The sequence below is a fragment of the Strix uralensis genome, chromosome 28, assembly GCF_047716275.1.
Source record: "Strix uralensis isolate ZFMK-TIS-50842 chromosome 28, bStrUra1, whole genome shotgun sequence".
Classification (NCBI taxonomy): Eukaryota; Metazoa; Chordata; class Aves; order Strigiformes; family Strigidae; genus Strix; species Strix uralensis.
Window position 1 is genome coordinate 1557055 of NC_133999.1, and position 15012 is coordinate 1572066.

The 15012-nt window shown below is 42.0% G+C and overlaps 1 protein-coding gene across 1 annotated transcript in view; it reads right to left on the reverse strand.

The window, feature by feature from the left end:
* KCNU1 (potassium calcium-activated channel subfamily U member 1) overlaps nucleotides 1–11988 on the reverse strand; it is a 51803-nt gene extending 39815 nt beyond the window's left edge. Inside the window, exons 1-12 of the mRNA XM_074852033.1 lie at nucleotides 11824–11988; nucleotides 9906–10019; nucleotides 8972–9033; nucleotides 6985–7075; nucleotides 6094–6205; nucleotides 5372–5447; nucleotides 4837–4912; nucleotides 4339–4509; nucleotides 3823–3914; nucleotides 3027–3137; nucleotides 1419–1524; nucleotides 262–344 (exon numbers count right to left, since the gene is read on the reverse strand). Of these exons, the coding sequence (XP_074708134.1) occupies nucleotides 262–344; nucleotides 1419–1524; nucleotides 3027–3137; nucleotides 3823–3914; nucleotides 4339–4509; nucleotides 4837–4912; nucleotides 5372–5447; nucleotides 6094–6205; nucleotides 6985–7075; nucleotides 8972–9033; nucleotides 9906–10019; nucleotides 11824–11988 (1259 nt within the window). The remainder of the gene's footprint in view (nucleotides 1–261; nucleotides 345–1418; nucleotides 1525–3026; nucleotides 3138–3822; nucleotides 3915–4338; nucleotides 4510–4836; nucleotides 4913–5371; nucleotides 5448–6093; nucleotides 6206–6984; nucleotides 7076–8971; nucleotides 9034–9905; nucleotides 10020–11823) is intronic.
* Between the last annotated feature and the right edge of the window lie 3024 nt (nucleotides 11989–15012).

The following is a 15012-nucleotide window of genomic DNA, read 5'->3' on the forward strand; positions in this document are numbered from 1 at the left end:
GGATATTGAAGAAGGTAATTACACCATATTTAGTAACATTCTATTCTGGATGGGGTTGCAAGGCTGCACAGCTGCTACCTGTCTCAATCCTTCAACACATCTGATAAAATCATAGCAGAAAGGAGTCAGTTGGCTTTCAGAGTTCTCCAGGCAGAAAACAACGTGACAGGACAAATATGTTCCCCTGCCAGCAGCACTATCTGTGTCACTGTTAATATCAATCAGATAACAGAATGAAAGCACTAGAGTATCTCACCCTACCTCATGATATTGGAAGTATCTTCAGTATAAGGTTGTGGAGAGTGAACATCTGCTAGAATGAGACAAGCATTCGTAGATCCCATCTGCATCCCAGGAGAGAAAAATTAAATCAGGGTTTAACCCCATATGAGGTACAACAATCTCTGATGGTGAGCTGATTTAGTGGCATCATGTCTTTAGTTCAACTCTTGTGTAAGATCATCATGATTCTATTTCTTAGAGTTGTCCCCATGCCTGAATGCTTCAAGTGACACAGCTCCAGTCAAACACACAGTACGTAACGCATATTTCTATTTTCAAAGTGCTGGAGCATGTGAAATTTTTACATTTCTAGCGCTAACATCTTCCTAGAAGAGGTTACAAAATAGGAAGCTTTGCTGCATTCTTCCCCAGCAAAGTCCAGCCAAAGCACTTTAAGGGTCAGTATTTGGGCAGGTCAGAAGACCTCTGTCACAGTCATCTAATCAGTACGAGGGCTGTGTAATGAAGTCGTTAACAACAAGCATTTATGGTGGAAGTTTTATAGTCTGCTGGGAACTGGGGGGAGATCTACTGATGTACTTCAAATAGGACACTAACAAATAGAAACCACACTAAAGTTAAAGTCAGTGGTGGTTTTTTGTTTGTTGGTAGTGTTGGTTTTTGGTTGGTTTTGTTTTGTTTTGTTTTTTCTCTTTTATCCAGGTCCATTCCTTCTGCTTCTACTGGAATGTTTTACTGAGTCTTCAAGCATTTCAAAACACAAGGTCTCTTCATTCCTGGACATCCATGAATGAGACCCAGATATGATGCACACTCTAAAGATGAGCTCACCAAGGGCTATTCCAATTATTTAAATACAATTTCCAGAAATGCTGCACTCTAATATTCCTCTTTCAAAACCAGATGATCACAGTTTGGCTTTCCCCTTTATTTTTCCTGTTTCAGTGCTTGAAAAATTTATAGCTTGAGAAGTCTGTTATGCCTGACTCTTGCGTTCTCAGTTCCCATGAGTGATATGCTGGTATGCAAAAGGTACCACTAAAATAAGTGGAGCTGCTTGAAGTGTAAATCTCAACATGAATTGAGTAAATGCAGCTCGAGCATCCTTTCATAAGGGACAGGATCTTCGCAACATCAGCTTATCTACAAGAAAGGGCAAATGATGAAGTTCTTACTCCAACTCTCTTCAGATCTTCGGAGTTCAGCGCAGAGCCATAAAAGAAAGTCGTGTAGGCTGAATAGCATTTGAACACAGCTTCCAGCTCCAGACTAGGAAGAGATCTATTCAATAGAAACAACAATGGGATGGGGGGGAAATCCATCAGTCTCCCATAATTACATTCTCTGCAAGTCTCCATTTCTCAGAGAAGCTATTTGCCATAACTACTTGCTGTTTAAAAAAGCTACAGGGATTTTGGCAGCTCAGTTAAAGTACATAGTTTAGATTTTAATGAAAACAAGCTTTTATAAAACTTAACAGTCATGGAAATGTTTCCTGGATTTTTCCTGTCTTCTGCTATTGTCATTAATTTTTCATGAGTATCATTCCACAGCCATCCATGCAACTCTAATTTTACAGCTCACTGTTACTCCACAAGAGTCAGGAAATGACACTTCCTAGGGCTTGATTCTGCATTCTCTTTTCAAATGAAACTGCTGAACTTCAACTTTCTCTCCAACTCACGTGTTATTTTCCTATTCAATTTATGCAAACTGTATCTCATCTAGGAACTTCCGTAACATTCTCTTCTATGTGAGCTGTACAATACATTATCAAGATATTCCTACATTGATCCCAGCAATGCAGCATGCCCTGTAGGAAGGTATCCAGTCTTGATTCAAAGACAGGAGTTGGAAAATCCACCCATCCTCTGGGCAGTTTGTTTCAGTGACTATTAATCACTTCCCACTTTTGAAAATGCATGCCTTGCTTCTTACTTGAGTTTGCTTGACTTGGAACTCTAGTTATTAGCTTTTGTTATGCCTATCTTTTCCAGATTAAAGGAGATTTTTTTATACTGGTTGTGAAGCTACTTAGGCACCTTAATTGAGCCAAACACCCCATCCTCTTCCTGTTATGCTAAACAGACTGAACTCTGCATCTCTTCCTCTAAAGCACTTTTTCCTGACTTTGAACCATTCCTGCACCTCATTTCCACGTGTCCTCAATTCAACAGCTCTCTCAAAATGTCATGATATTTCAAAAGAGATGCCTATAATATTCTGCTCACCTCTTGCCCCACCTCCACTGCATTCCAAGGTAAATTTGTGTTTGTGCTCCCAGCAATCACCTCCCTCTGAAGCTTCTGCTTTCAGAAACACATCTAATAGCTTCAGCTAGGCAGAAGAAGGGGATCTGACAGGACAGTTGAAATGCCTGATATTTTTGGCACAGAGGAGTGGCTTCACTTTCCTCCCTTTGCCATATGCCAACATGACCAAGTACAAGTTACAAATTTTCTCCCCAGGATGAAAAAACATGTAAGAAATTGAAACAGCTAACAATTACGTGATTGCCAGACTTGGCAAGACTTAAAGACAGGTATATCTGGCAAAGCTAGCTTACTATGCAATTTACGTGGAAACATTTTTTTTAATTGATCACAACGGAAAACATTTTATCATGAACATTCCGGCATGAAAGCTTCACTACTACAACTTGGTTTATAACTCCCATTAATTAGTTACACAGCACTGCTTGCCTTTACTTTCAGATCTCCTACATTTCCCCTAAGTGTTCAGGGAATCAAAGTGAAATATCTCAGAGAAATAAGGATACTCACTCTCCCAGAAAAAGGATTTCTGTGCAAACACTTCCTTTATCCTGAAGCAAAAAGTCTCGTAGGAATGTAGTGACACTCTCCAGAGTGATATTACCACAGACAACAATATAGCTACAGGAAGAGAACAAGCAAGATTTATCACTTTGAAAATAGTAGAATGGTTGTTGCAAAGCTGACACTGTAGGAAACTACACACCTGCTTATAGTATATTAATCCCAGAAATGCAGAAGACAGTTTGTGTCTTTGGTTTGATGGAAATTTCATCCATCATGACTATGTACTTCAGGAGTTATTTTGGAAAGGAAGAGGAACTGTGTTAGAAGCAGTGAATGGTAGACATTCCAAAGACAACGAGTCACAGAAGGAACTTTGTAAGACCTGGTTAAAGCTGTACCTGCCCAGTCCTGTGAGTAGCAAAAAAACCCAACAAAACAACACAAAAAAACCCCCAAACCCACAAAAATCCCCCCAAATCCCAACAAAACCAAACCAAACCTACACCAGAAAACCCACACCACCACCACCACCACTGAAATAGGTCTCTTCAGTCTCTAAGTTAGGCTATCATGTCAGGTAGGTTATCTTCCTTTGAAAATAAAGCCCATGCTGAACAGTGCTGTTGACAAGGTTTATTCAAGACAGTCTTGAGGTAAGGATCAACCAAGAGCAAGTTTCAGGATTTCATTTAAGTTACTACAGGAAACTTTATTTAGCTTTGTATTTCTTCTGAGCTGGTTCCCAGCCTAGTCACTGACCTGATTTCTATTTTCCAAGACAAATAGCAACGATACTTACTTTTTCCCACTCACCACTTCATAGGAGGATTTGTAATTTTTACGGCTTTCAACAATTTCCACAACTTCAGGGATAAAGTTTGCAAATAGTACCTAAGACATCAAGAAAAATCATCTCAGAGCCAATTCTGTCTCTCCTAACCATGATAAATTTGCAAGAGCTTAAATTATGTGGAACAACAATGAGAAATTTACTTCAAATTCCTAAAAATTACTGGCAGGAATATAAAACTGTATGATGTAGTGATAATGGATTTATGCCATTGGTACCTTGGACTAATTTTGTCCAGTATTTTGGCTCTTGCCAGTATTTGCAGCCACAGGAAGAAATACTAGAAGCCCTGCCAGCTCTTAGAAAATTACTCTATAGCCATGCCAGTAAATACTTAAGGTGAAGACTCTCTTTCCTCACAGATATCTAATCTCTACTGCAGCCCTGCAAACATCAAATTCTTGGTGACACTGCTGTTCGCTGTCTCCAGCTGCCATTTTCAGAAAAGAAATACAGGTTTCTTACCAAACCACCAATAATGAAGAAAATATTGAAAGTTTGACCCAAAGTTGTTTGGACCACAACATCACCATAGCCAACGGTGGACATAGTCATCATTACCAGGTACATGCATTTGAAATAGCTGAGGGACTGGGAATTTGCAGGCTGAACCCAAGGATCTCCATTGTTTTCTACCTGCCCGGGGGTGGGAAAAAAGAAAAGAAGAGACAAGTTTAACTTGGTTTTGGTCTCAGTCCGTCTCCAATTGGCAATTATTTCATTAAAAAGTTAGCACTGTTTTAGTTATTACAGACGTGATTCATTACTAGGGGGAGATGGAGGGTATTGCATCAGCAGAACCACACCTGGTAACACATGCAAGTAAACTGCACTGGCTCGAGTCATGCTTTGTCCTTGCACAACAAGAATGCTGCATTTTTTAGGAAAAAACATATACCCAAAGGTCCCATGACAATACTGATTGAAGGTGACGAGGAAGGATGTGCAGCTGGTTATACATACCAGGTGAATAAATCCTGCAGCTGTGAGCCAGGTGCTGATAAATACAGCAAAGAGCTTGGAGATCTTGATTGAATAACTGGAGATAGAAAGGGAAAATTCTCAGGACATTTAAAATGTAACATAATCTTTGCCAGAGTTAAAATTTCCTACATGACCCTACTCCACTCAACAAAGCTCCTCTCTTCTCTAGTGAGTGTAAGATTACACACCAAGGATTTAGGATTAGAAAAATCTTCCTACATCCAGCACTTTCTGTCACAGGCAACATGTCAAGTAATCCCATTTTTAACATTTATCAATCTCTAAAACCTTTAAGTTTTCTTGCATTTATATTTTCCACTCACTTCCCCACCACCAGAGTTTCACTGAGCTGATAGTTATACAATTTTTTGTCATTTCCAGTGCAACATTATTGATAGTCATTTTTTTCCATACGCAACACTGGTATTTTCCTTTATTGCCCAAGTCAAGCCAAAATACACACATCAGGGAGAACGTTAGGCTTCCAAGTGTACTTGGCCAGGCTTTAACTTACTTGTTCTTTGTGATCCTGAGGAACTGTAGGATTCGCGGGAGTTCTAACAACCTAAGTGCTCTCAAAAAACGCAAACCTGCAGGAAAGTGAGAAAGTCAGAGGAGAAGGAAAAAATCTGTCTAGAAGTAGAGTGTCTCTACATATTCAGATATGTTTAAGTATGCATGATTTGTTTTCCACATATATAAATACATGGAAAACATATTTGTGGATCCTACATCAAACCTGGCGAGAGAGGATAACATTGCTCAGTATTCAGAGCCTTTATGTCACTGGATTTCCACCTATGTCCTCCAAGGAAACCTTGAATTATGAGAAAAATTAAGAATTGCAGTTCCTTTGATCTGTAACCTGAAGGCTTAAGGGACATACAGGTCCACAAGGCTGTAGACCCCAGAGCATGCAGGGAAGCCCTTCACAAAACCCAGGGATCCATCTTTGCTTCCCTGCTGGGTAACTCCTCATCCAGCTGGTCAGGAACAGTGATTGCTGAGACACTAAAAGCCAGGCAGACAGGTAAACAGAATGGAGAGAGACTTGGGTAAATTACAAGCCCCCCAAAATTAAAGGAGTTTTTGCCAACAAGGTACCATTTTGTTCCCAAAGAACAGTTTTCATACTAGTGGTCAAAGCATTTGTGAATTAAAATAAACTTGAAGAGAGTCTTAATGTAAAATGCAGAACAACATGGATGGAAAGCAGGATCTCCAAGTCTTACTTACCAAGCCAATTCCTCTTTAAATAATAGGAAACAAAAACTGGAGGGATCGTGAAGAAATCCACAAGAGAATTCAGCTGAAGCCAGAACCTCAGTTTGTCATCTGCTGCCACAAACTAAAGATGAATAACATCAAAAAGCATCAGTGCTGTGTGATCATGGGTCTCATCAGAGCAAGGTGGCAGCTCTCTGAGGAGACCCATTTTTGCAGTCTGCTTCCTCCTCTATTGTTTTGGCTCCTGGAGACACCCCCTCAACGTTCCCGTTTTGTTTCACAAGGCTTGGGCTGGAGCCCCAAGAGCACAAAATGGGTTGGGCCCAGAGGTACAGTGATGCTCTCTTTCTCTTCCTCTTTCTCTCCTGCCCCTTTCATCTTTTTTCTGGGGTGCCTTTCTCTGTGGCACTGCAGAATCAGTAACAATGAATTACAAAACCAAAGGGCAGGGCCAAGACCACATCCTCATTACATCAATCTATAACAGGGAATATCCTGTTTTCTAGTGACTTAAGACAAAAATTCTGAAGTCAAAAGCTACAATCAAAATGTATTTCACACCAGAGCAACTAATGTAATTTTAGCAACAGATGGCACAGAGCTATACAGTTTGTTCAGGAGAAGCTGAAGAGAGACCTGACTAATTCATTCAGTGGTTTAAAGACATGGAGGAAGACAGACAAGGCTAACGTGTGAGCTGGGAAATGCTGCAGAAATGCTGGAAATAACCAGATTCCAAAGGGAGAAAATGAAGAAATTACAAGAAAAGGTGAAAAACCAGAGTGGCTCTGAGTTAAGCTAAGGCAATCAAGCATTGTACTACAGAGCACCTATTATCCACACAGGTAAACTGCTCCCAAATATACTTTTTAACTCAACTTTCTCATAAGGTGCCCTTACCCGTAATCCAAAGTAAAGGACGAAGAAAACATTGAGGGCTTTATCTACATAAAGGATGCTGTCTGGAAAGGAGATCTTGAATTCCTCTGCTCTAATTGGGAAACAGACATCACAGCCGGTGGAGGGAAGGGCAAAAAAAGAAAACAAAACCAAACAATAGAGTTGCTATAAAGTGACATTTGGTTTGGGTTTTTATTATGAAATAATCACTAAAATGAAATTTAAATGTATTCACAATTTTGTGCAATTTAAATCTCTACTTCCTGAGTTAGGCAGAATAAATGACTGTTCATATCAGGTTTTCATTAGCAAGCATGTTAACACATGACATTATTTATCTGTTGTGCAAATAGACTGGAAAGATTTGGTTTCATATGTTTGGAGAGTGCTTGTGCAAATCCTTCTGTTGACCTCTTTGGGAAAACAGTTTACCCTTCTCCTGTAGACCAGTATGCTCTTCTGCACCCAGCCTGGCCAGCAGGAGAGAGCCCAGTTGAGCATGGCCTTCGACCTGCGAGGGAGCAGCTGGGGCACTGAGCAGTTTCCATCAAAATCTGCCACGTTAGCTTACAACACCAATGTGAATTTTCTAGGCCAGACTCACTGACCTTGCATGAAACAGGCCAAGTGCTCAAGGTGTAACAGTGCAGCCTGATGAAAGTGATAGAATCTGGCAGTAGGAAGCTGGGGGATGAGCTTTTCCCCCTGGCACCACCTGTCTGACAGTGCCTGAAGAGCTTGCAGGCCCCAGGCACCCTCACTGGCACATCGCCTGCACCAGGCTGACCAGTGCAGCAGTTACGAGCCCTCTGAGGCTCCTCTTCCTCCACCCGTGCGGGGGATATTTTGAAAGCAGAAACACAAACTAGTCCCACAGGTCAGCTCAGGTGAACATCTACTCCCACCTACAGGTGTAATGCTATTCATGGAAAGAACTCTCTGTAAATAGGATTAACTGCCTGTTTATTCCTTAAAAAACCAACAATTTCGCTTCTGAAGCTATGCCTAGATGTTTGTCAGATTTATAATGTCTTGGGATTAAACACAAGATTGGATTGCTCTTGATGTATAATTCTGCTTCTCAGGTTTACCTCTGCTGATTGAATGCAGTTCAGAGTGCTCCACAGCTTTTATATTTTATTTATTTCGTTTTATGATTCCATTTTATTTTTCCAGTGTTGTGCACCAGTCCAAGCAAAGAACTGAGAACAATGCTCTGGCATATTAAATCAATCAAAGGGGTTTACATATTAATGTCTTTTTACCCCTTAGCACATACTCAAAATATATGTATTCAGGTGAAGACTGGTAGAGGCTACAGTGTGATTTCCTACTCAGTTTCGTTATTTTATTCCCATCAAATTGTTTACCGAAGGCTGGATTTTATAGAAGAGCTCCATTCCCATTTAGGCACCAAAAATAGATGGCGAAACTTTCAAAAGAGCTTTGGGTAGTGGGTGGTGAGCTTTATTAAAAGTCTAGCATTCTCTAAACATTGCAATAGCAACAGCTGGGCTTTGAAAGCTTTTGAAAATGTCTGTATCAAAACAGCTGCTGGACCCTTTTGCAAAAGCTTTGGACATCTGTCCCTCAGTTCTTCTGAAAATCCAGACTTGAAGGTATACACACAAAAAAACCTACATACAGTGAAACCTTAACAGCTGTAACAAAGATACAAACCACAATTTTTGCTTTCTGGCTGCACTGTGTAGTTCCACACACTACTGAGGCTGCTGCTCCCCTGCAGTTATGGCCAAGGTTTGCTCTGCTGGCCTCGGTAACCCCTGTACAGAACTGGCACCTCGAAGGGGGATTATGTACGTGGCAGCCCGCGGAGCTCAAGGGCCCCTCACAGCTCAGTGCCCAGAGGCTCCTTGGGCTCGTATCTGTGGCCACAAACCAGCTCTTAGAAACACATCAGCTTGGCAGGTTGTTTCTACAGTTTGTTCAAAGAAGCTTTTTGGATAAACATCAGTAATCTACTTACTCAGCAAGATTGACAAAATAAATGATGAGTGAGCCAATATTCAGAAGAAACACCAGTATCACCTGAAAGCACAGGCATGAACAAGGATGTTATGAGGCTTACTCTGGTAGTAACACAGCTTCCATCTAAAACAAGCACACATCTAACACACCACTTCCGTTTTTCTATGACTTAGAGGAGAAGCAGAAGGAATAAAATTCAGTTACCTACACTCTGCAGCAGTCCCTAGACAGAGGTTTTAGTTAGGCATACGCACAATGAACTAAAATCTCACCCAATGTAAGTCAACACTGTCGCGTTAATTTGCTACTGTGGAGGGCTGGATGCAGCTGACCACGTGCCCAGTTCCCTGGCTGCCACTGTGAGAGGCCAGGGAATCAAACCCATGGGACTAGTTGCTCCTTCACTTGCAGCCACCAAAATCTAATACACAAAAGGATGCTCAGATTGAAAAAAAGGCAGTTAAGGTCCACGGAGATGTGTCATTGGCATATTCTATTTTGGTGGATAAAGACAGCACTCTTGTCCTTTGGATATGCATTTAAAATAACAAAAATCATTACCACCAATAGGGTTATAATCAGTTCCCATTGAAGCAGTAAGCCACCAAGCAAGTCTTCCGTGCTGAATCAGGGTGATTCAATTACCCAGAAGATAGAGATTGTGCAGCCAGACCCACAGGCTGCCCACAGCCAGATCTAGGGAGCCATCAGACGGCAAGTTTCAATAATTTACATAACCTTTCCTGCTTAGAAACTTGCCAAATCATCTTCCCAGGCCAAACACATTTGTATTAGGAAAAAGCGTGACCTAGATCACATGAACTGCAAAACATGACATATACTTGTGTTTTCACTGGATGTTCTCATAAGAACAGACATGCCTCACCACTTGCGTTAGAAGAGAAAACCTGTGCTAACCGATCTATACTTACCAGTACACACCCCATAGATGTTTGAGCTGATAGCATCATTTCTACCTGCATAGAGAAGACTCTTATCCAGTAGACTGACTTCTGTTTCCTTTTGTGTGGCCAGACATCTTTGTCCTGACAGAGGAACAAATAGAATGTTAACCTTGACTGTTTCCCAAGATGGCTAAAGCCAACACATCCAGCCACCACATCTGGATGGGACTGAAAGTAAGAGAGTGGTGGGATATATTTTCCTTCAGTTAAGCTAAAGCTTAGCCTTATCTTCCTGGAACTCGCTGAGGGCATGCGGTGCAGACACATACTGTGATATACAGATGCAGTCACATTTCTTCTCTACTGGTTGCACCCATGAACATTGATTCTCATCACTTTAAAGCAGTTACCTCATAGCCTGAGCCTGAAAGGCACAGCATGCTCTGGTGCTAATAACACCTCTCTACTAATCTCTCCACCCTTTCCCACCTTATGCCAGGTGTGAATTCATTTACTTAGTTCTGACCATGTAAAACATTTCGCTAGCATATACCCTGGAATATCTCAGTTCCAATGTTCTATTTTAACATGGCCTGTTACCTCTTTTAACATATGCCAGTAACAGCCCCAGGTAAAACTTAAATTTACTGTAGAGCTTCAGCTAATTCTCATTACCTTTTGCTATGAGGTAGGATTCTGTCCTTTTCCTTGTCCTAACTATTAATAACTGTAACAACTAACACAGACTATTCAATGACAGAAAACCTGTAAACACCTACCAGAAAAAAAAAAAAAAAAAAAAAAAAAAAAAAAAAAAAAAACCAGACTCATGCTGCTTGTAATGTGAGATACTGTGCCGGCCTCTCTTCTTTTACACTCAGTTTCCCAGGCACCAGAATCTGTAAAGAGCTAACACTGAAGCACTAAACCCCACCTCTGCTCAGCAGCCAAAAGAACAGCAGAGAATCAGGTTAATTTAACATTTTGGCAAACAGAGATGCCTACAGTTTGCCAGCTGCACAGGTGTTCCCTTCATTTTCTGCCCACACAATCCAGGTAAGCTGATGAGAATGTCAAGCCCTCCCTGGGAAGTGATGGAGTGAAACAGCCTTCAGCAGTTGTTGGAGGCAACATGAAGTGACACAAAGAAAGAGCTCTTCAGTCCTGCAAATTATGTTGTAACCAGGTATACAAGTGACCTGGATATGTCACATGAACCATCCTGGTGATATCCTTGGGAGCTGCTAATACCTTCTCAAAAATTCCACCATGCACACAGGGAGGACTGGGGTCAAAGATCATAGATCTTCTGCTGGTGGATTTGTTTTCAGCATGCTTAATCCCATCCTTGTCCAGTCTGTTTGGACCATATGAAAAAGGCTATTCTACAATACTAAAAAACAACTTAAGACAATTTTTCCAATAGTTGCAGGTTACAGAGTGGGGAGTTACAGTCTTGAGAGACAGCTTGACCAGGTCCATGTACTCCTCATTTCTGTTACGATCTCTGCCTTGGTGTTTAATTACCTATGTGTATGGAATACTGTGTGTTTGCACATATTAGCTTGTGTGTTTAAGAATCAGAGGCTGTATGCAAATGTGGGTTGAAGATGCAAGCATTATAGTGCTCTTGTGTGCATCTGTGTTTATCTACATGATCCGTAGGTGCTGAGGTTTCTGTATGGATATGTTTGTGCTGCTAGCAATATCTACATTGGTGAAAACTACTTTGTCCCCTCCTCTTAAAAGGGGAAAGGCAGTAGCACCCAAAAGCACTAACCTGTTAATCAGCTCAAAGACAAAAGTAAACCTTTTCATGAACATGCCACATTTATTGCACTATAACAGAAGATACTTTCTAAGCTAGCACTCCATCCACACCAAGTGTAATTCTTGCATTCTCACATCAACACACAAAATATGAGCCATTTCAAAAAGATCTTGCCCTTACCTTTTTCATCCAGATCCTCTCTATGCTGAATCCATAAGCATACCTAGCCAACCTGAAAGCCAGTATGGTAAACAGGCCTCCCAAGAAAAGAAACAAAGATGGTATAATAAAAGCCAACTGAAAGGACGGTGAACAGATGAGGTTAAATTTCCCTGCCATGTTAGGAATCACTTTGTCCTGCCTTCTTCCTCCTCAGCGTCCTTAGCTGCTTGGTCCTGACCTTCTGGAATACTCGTTGCTTTTGTGACATCGCAGTGACCTCAGCACCAGGCTGTGCACTGGCCACACTGACAGGCTGGGATACTGAGAGGGACCCTCTCTGCAGTGGAAGGGTTTCAATAGATGTTCTAATTTAGAACTATCTTTTTAGTGACATTACGAAGGTCCCTCCTCTCTGGAATATCTCGGTTTATAAAACTGGCTCTCACTGTATACAGAGTCACTTTATAAACGTAATAGAGAGCCGTGAGGTCTCACCCACAGCACTCAAGACTCATCCCTTTAGCCCCCATTTCACGCTTCCTTTCAAGAGCTGCAACACGCACATACAGCAGCACTCTCTTGGGAATCTCCACTCAACTGTTGGACTGAGTCCTTCTACTGCTCCAAACCAAACACAAGCAAGATGCCCTGACACTGAAAGAGTAGCTGTGATGCTAAGAGCTGCAATAGCAGTGTAACAGGATAAACAAAATGAGTCAGACCAAAGATGCACTTAGCCTGGTATTTTGTCTCTGTAATTGCCCAGTGGTGAAGTACAGTGTGACCTCTCCCCTGCTGCCTTTATTTCACCAGCTCACCCTCTTTCTTTTTCTACTTTAATAAACTCTTAACCAGAAGAATTTAACCCAGCTAAGTCACAGTTTCTAATGATATGAAAATAAGGAAGCAAGGATAAATGTGCTCTTGTGCCCACAGGCGGCAGCATTTCCTTGGAGTTAGGCTCTCTGTGCACCGCACCAGTATGTAAAACCAATTTGCTTGCCAGCATCACTGCAGCCTTGGACAAAGAGAAAAACAACGCAGAACAGCACAGCAAGCCACCTCCCAGAAACTGCTCAGTAAAAGCAACAGCTCATCTTGTACCATGCAGGCCTAGCTGTCCCATCCACAGCTGGTGGGGTAGCAATGACGATGCCACCAGTGCACACAGTATCTTTCCCCCTTTCTATTGAAACAGAATGTCATCAAAAGCTTTAGGTCTAGTCAAGAGTTTTGAAGTCTTTTACGAGCACTGCAGATGAATAATGCAATCAGACTCTTCTTCATGCAATCAGGACAGCTGAGTAGGGAAGTAGTGATTTTGCTTGAATTGGGAAAAACATGTGCCCATAGGAAAAAAAAAAAAAAAAGGAAAAGAAAAAAACAGGAAAAGAATGGTGAAATAACAGCCCAGCACATAGTTAGCGGGGAGGCAAAGAATATGCTATTGTAGCCTTTAAATACAGCAATATTTAATGTCTGTCCTCCCCTTTCCTCCCTTGCTGAGCATCAGAGGGGATGATGTGCAACTGGAACCAGTAGGGCCTTTTGAATGGTGAGGGTGGTCCCGGGGACAGCCTGCCAGCTGACAAGAGTCATTACGGGTGTTTTCATGGAGACTAATATGACAAAATTGCAATCAGCTCATCTAAGGCTCCAGGATGCCTGAGCCAGGGACAGGAAGATTTTTAAGTAAGTTCCCAAAGGGAGAAGGGGTGGGAGGAGGGAGGTGGAGAAAAGAAGGTTCCCTCTCCCCGTGACCGAAGGACAGCAGTAATACCCCCCTCACGCTGCAGATACCGCCATGTCAGCAATGAAGTATTTACCTGCAGGACTGTAGTCTGGGGACAGGAATTCACCCAGATGACAAAGGGACGTGACACCAGCCAGTGCAACTTCTGCTCCGCGTCTAGCGCTCCCTTAACACACTTCTCCCCCCGGTCCCTGCTTGGCCCAAGCTCTCCTCTCCCTCCCCTTCGTTGCTGTGGGGAGGTTTTGACGGCAGATGGCAGCCTTTGCCCGGGCGTTGCTGCTGAGCCAGGCCTGGAGGCGAATCAGCTCACCCTAACTCCCAGTTGATTTCTCACAGTCCAGCTGTCCCCAGAGCAGAAACAGGTCATTCGCAAATCACAGCCCCTCAGCAGGAGTACAGAGCTGCAGAAAGAAAGTGATTTATTAGCATGCAGTGGCACACTGCCCTGTCTGCACTGACAGAGACATAGACCAGGAATGGGAGCACGCAACAGAGAGAGGACTTTAATTTGACTCAGTGGTAGTTTAGGCTGCACTGATGCATACATTTGGAGTTAAATATAGAGTGGAAATCCACCAAGAGGCCTCATGTACTGCTCATTTCTGGCACAAAAATAGCGTTACTGATATTCAGAGTCTTTGTGAACACGAGGACGTTCACACCTGTCTCCTGACAGAAACAGGTTGATGCTATCAATATTTACAGGTAGGAAAACTGAATGAGAAAAAATTAAGGCCTCAAAGGAATACCAGCAGGATACCAGGAACCTGATTTCATCATTTTCTGGCACAGAAGTGTTTTAAGCTGCTTCCCTCTGCAGCCCCACCGCTGCAACATGGCAGCATGATGCTCAGCTGCTGCCTCCAAGAGGAACGTTCAGTGCCCACTGTGACACATCGTTTAGCTTAGTCTCTAATCAGTAGAATGAAATTATGCTTTTCATCAGAGCGCATTATGGATCTCCTAAATTAGGCTAGTGTTCTGGATTTTCCTAATTTGTTACTCTGACAGTTAATTCTTCCAATAGCTAATTATCTTACCCTGAAAACACATGTACTTTTTTTCCAACTCTTGTGCTAGCTCCAGCTTCCAATTGAAAGCTGAATCCTGACCTTCCAGCCAAATTTCACTGTATATTTTTCTGCTGGCTAGTGGAGCCATCTGTTATAAGAAGTCATCTTCTCTGTATTTGTGCTCGCACATTGTGATGGAGTCTCCTCTTTATTTCCTCTTTGATAGCCTAAATGGATCAAGCTCCTTACATCTTTCACTAGAAAGATGTCTCCCAGACTCTGAATCATTTATACGTCTCTTTTATGAACCCTTCCAATTTTTCAACATCCTCTTTGATCTGCAGACACCAGACTCCGAATCACTATCCCAGTGAAGATCTGGTTAATGGGGGTGGATGGAGTGGTAAGCTTATTACATTAGATCTGTGAAAGGAA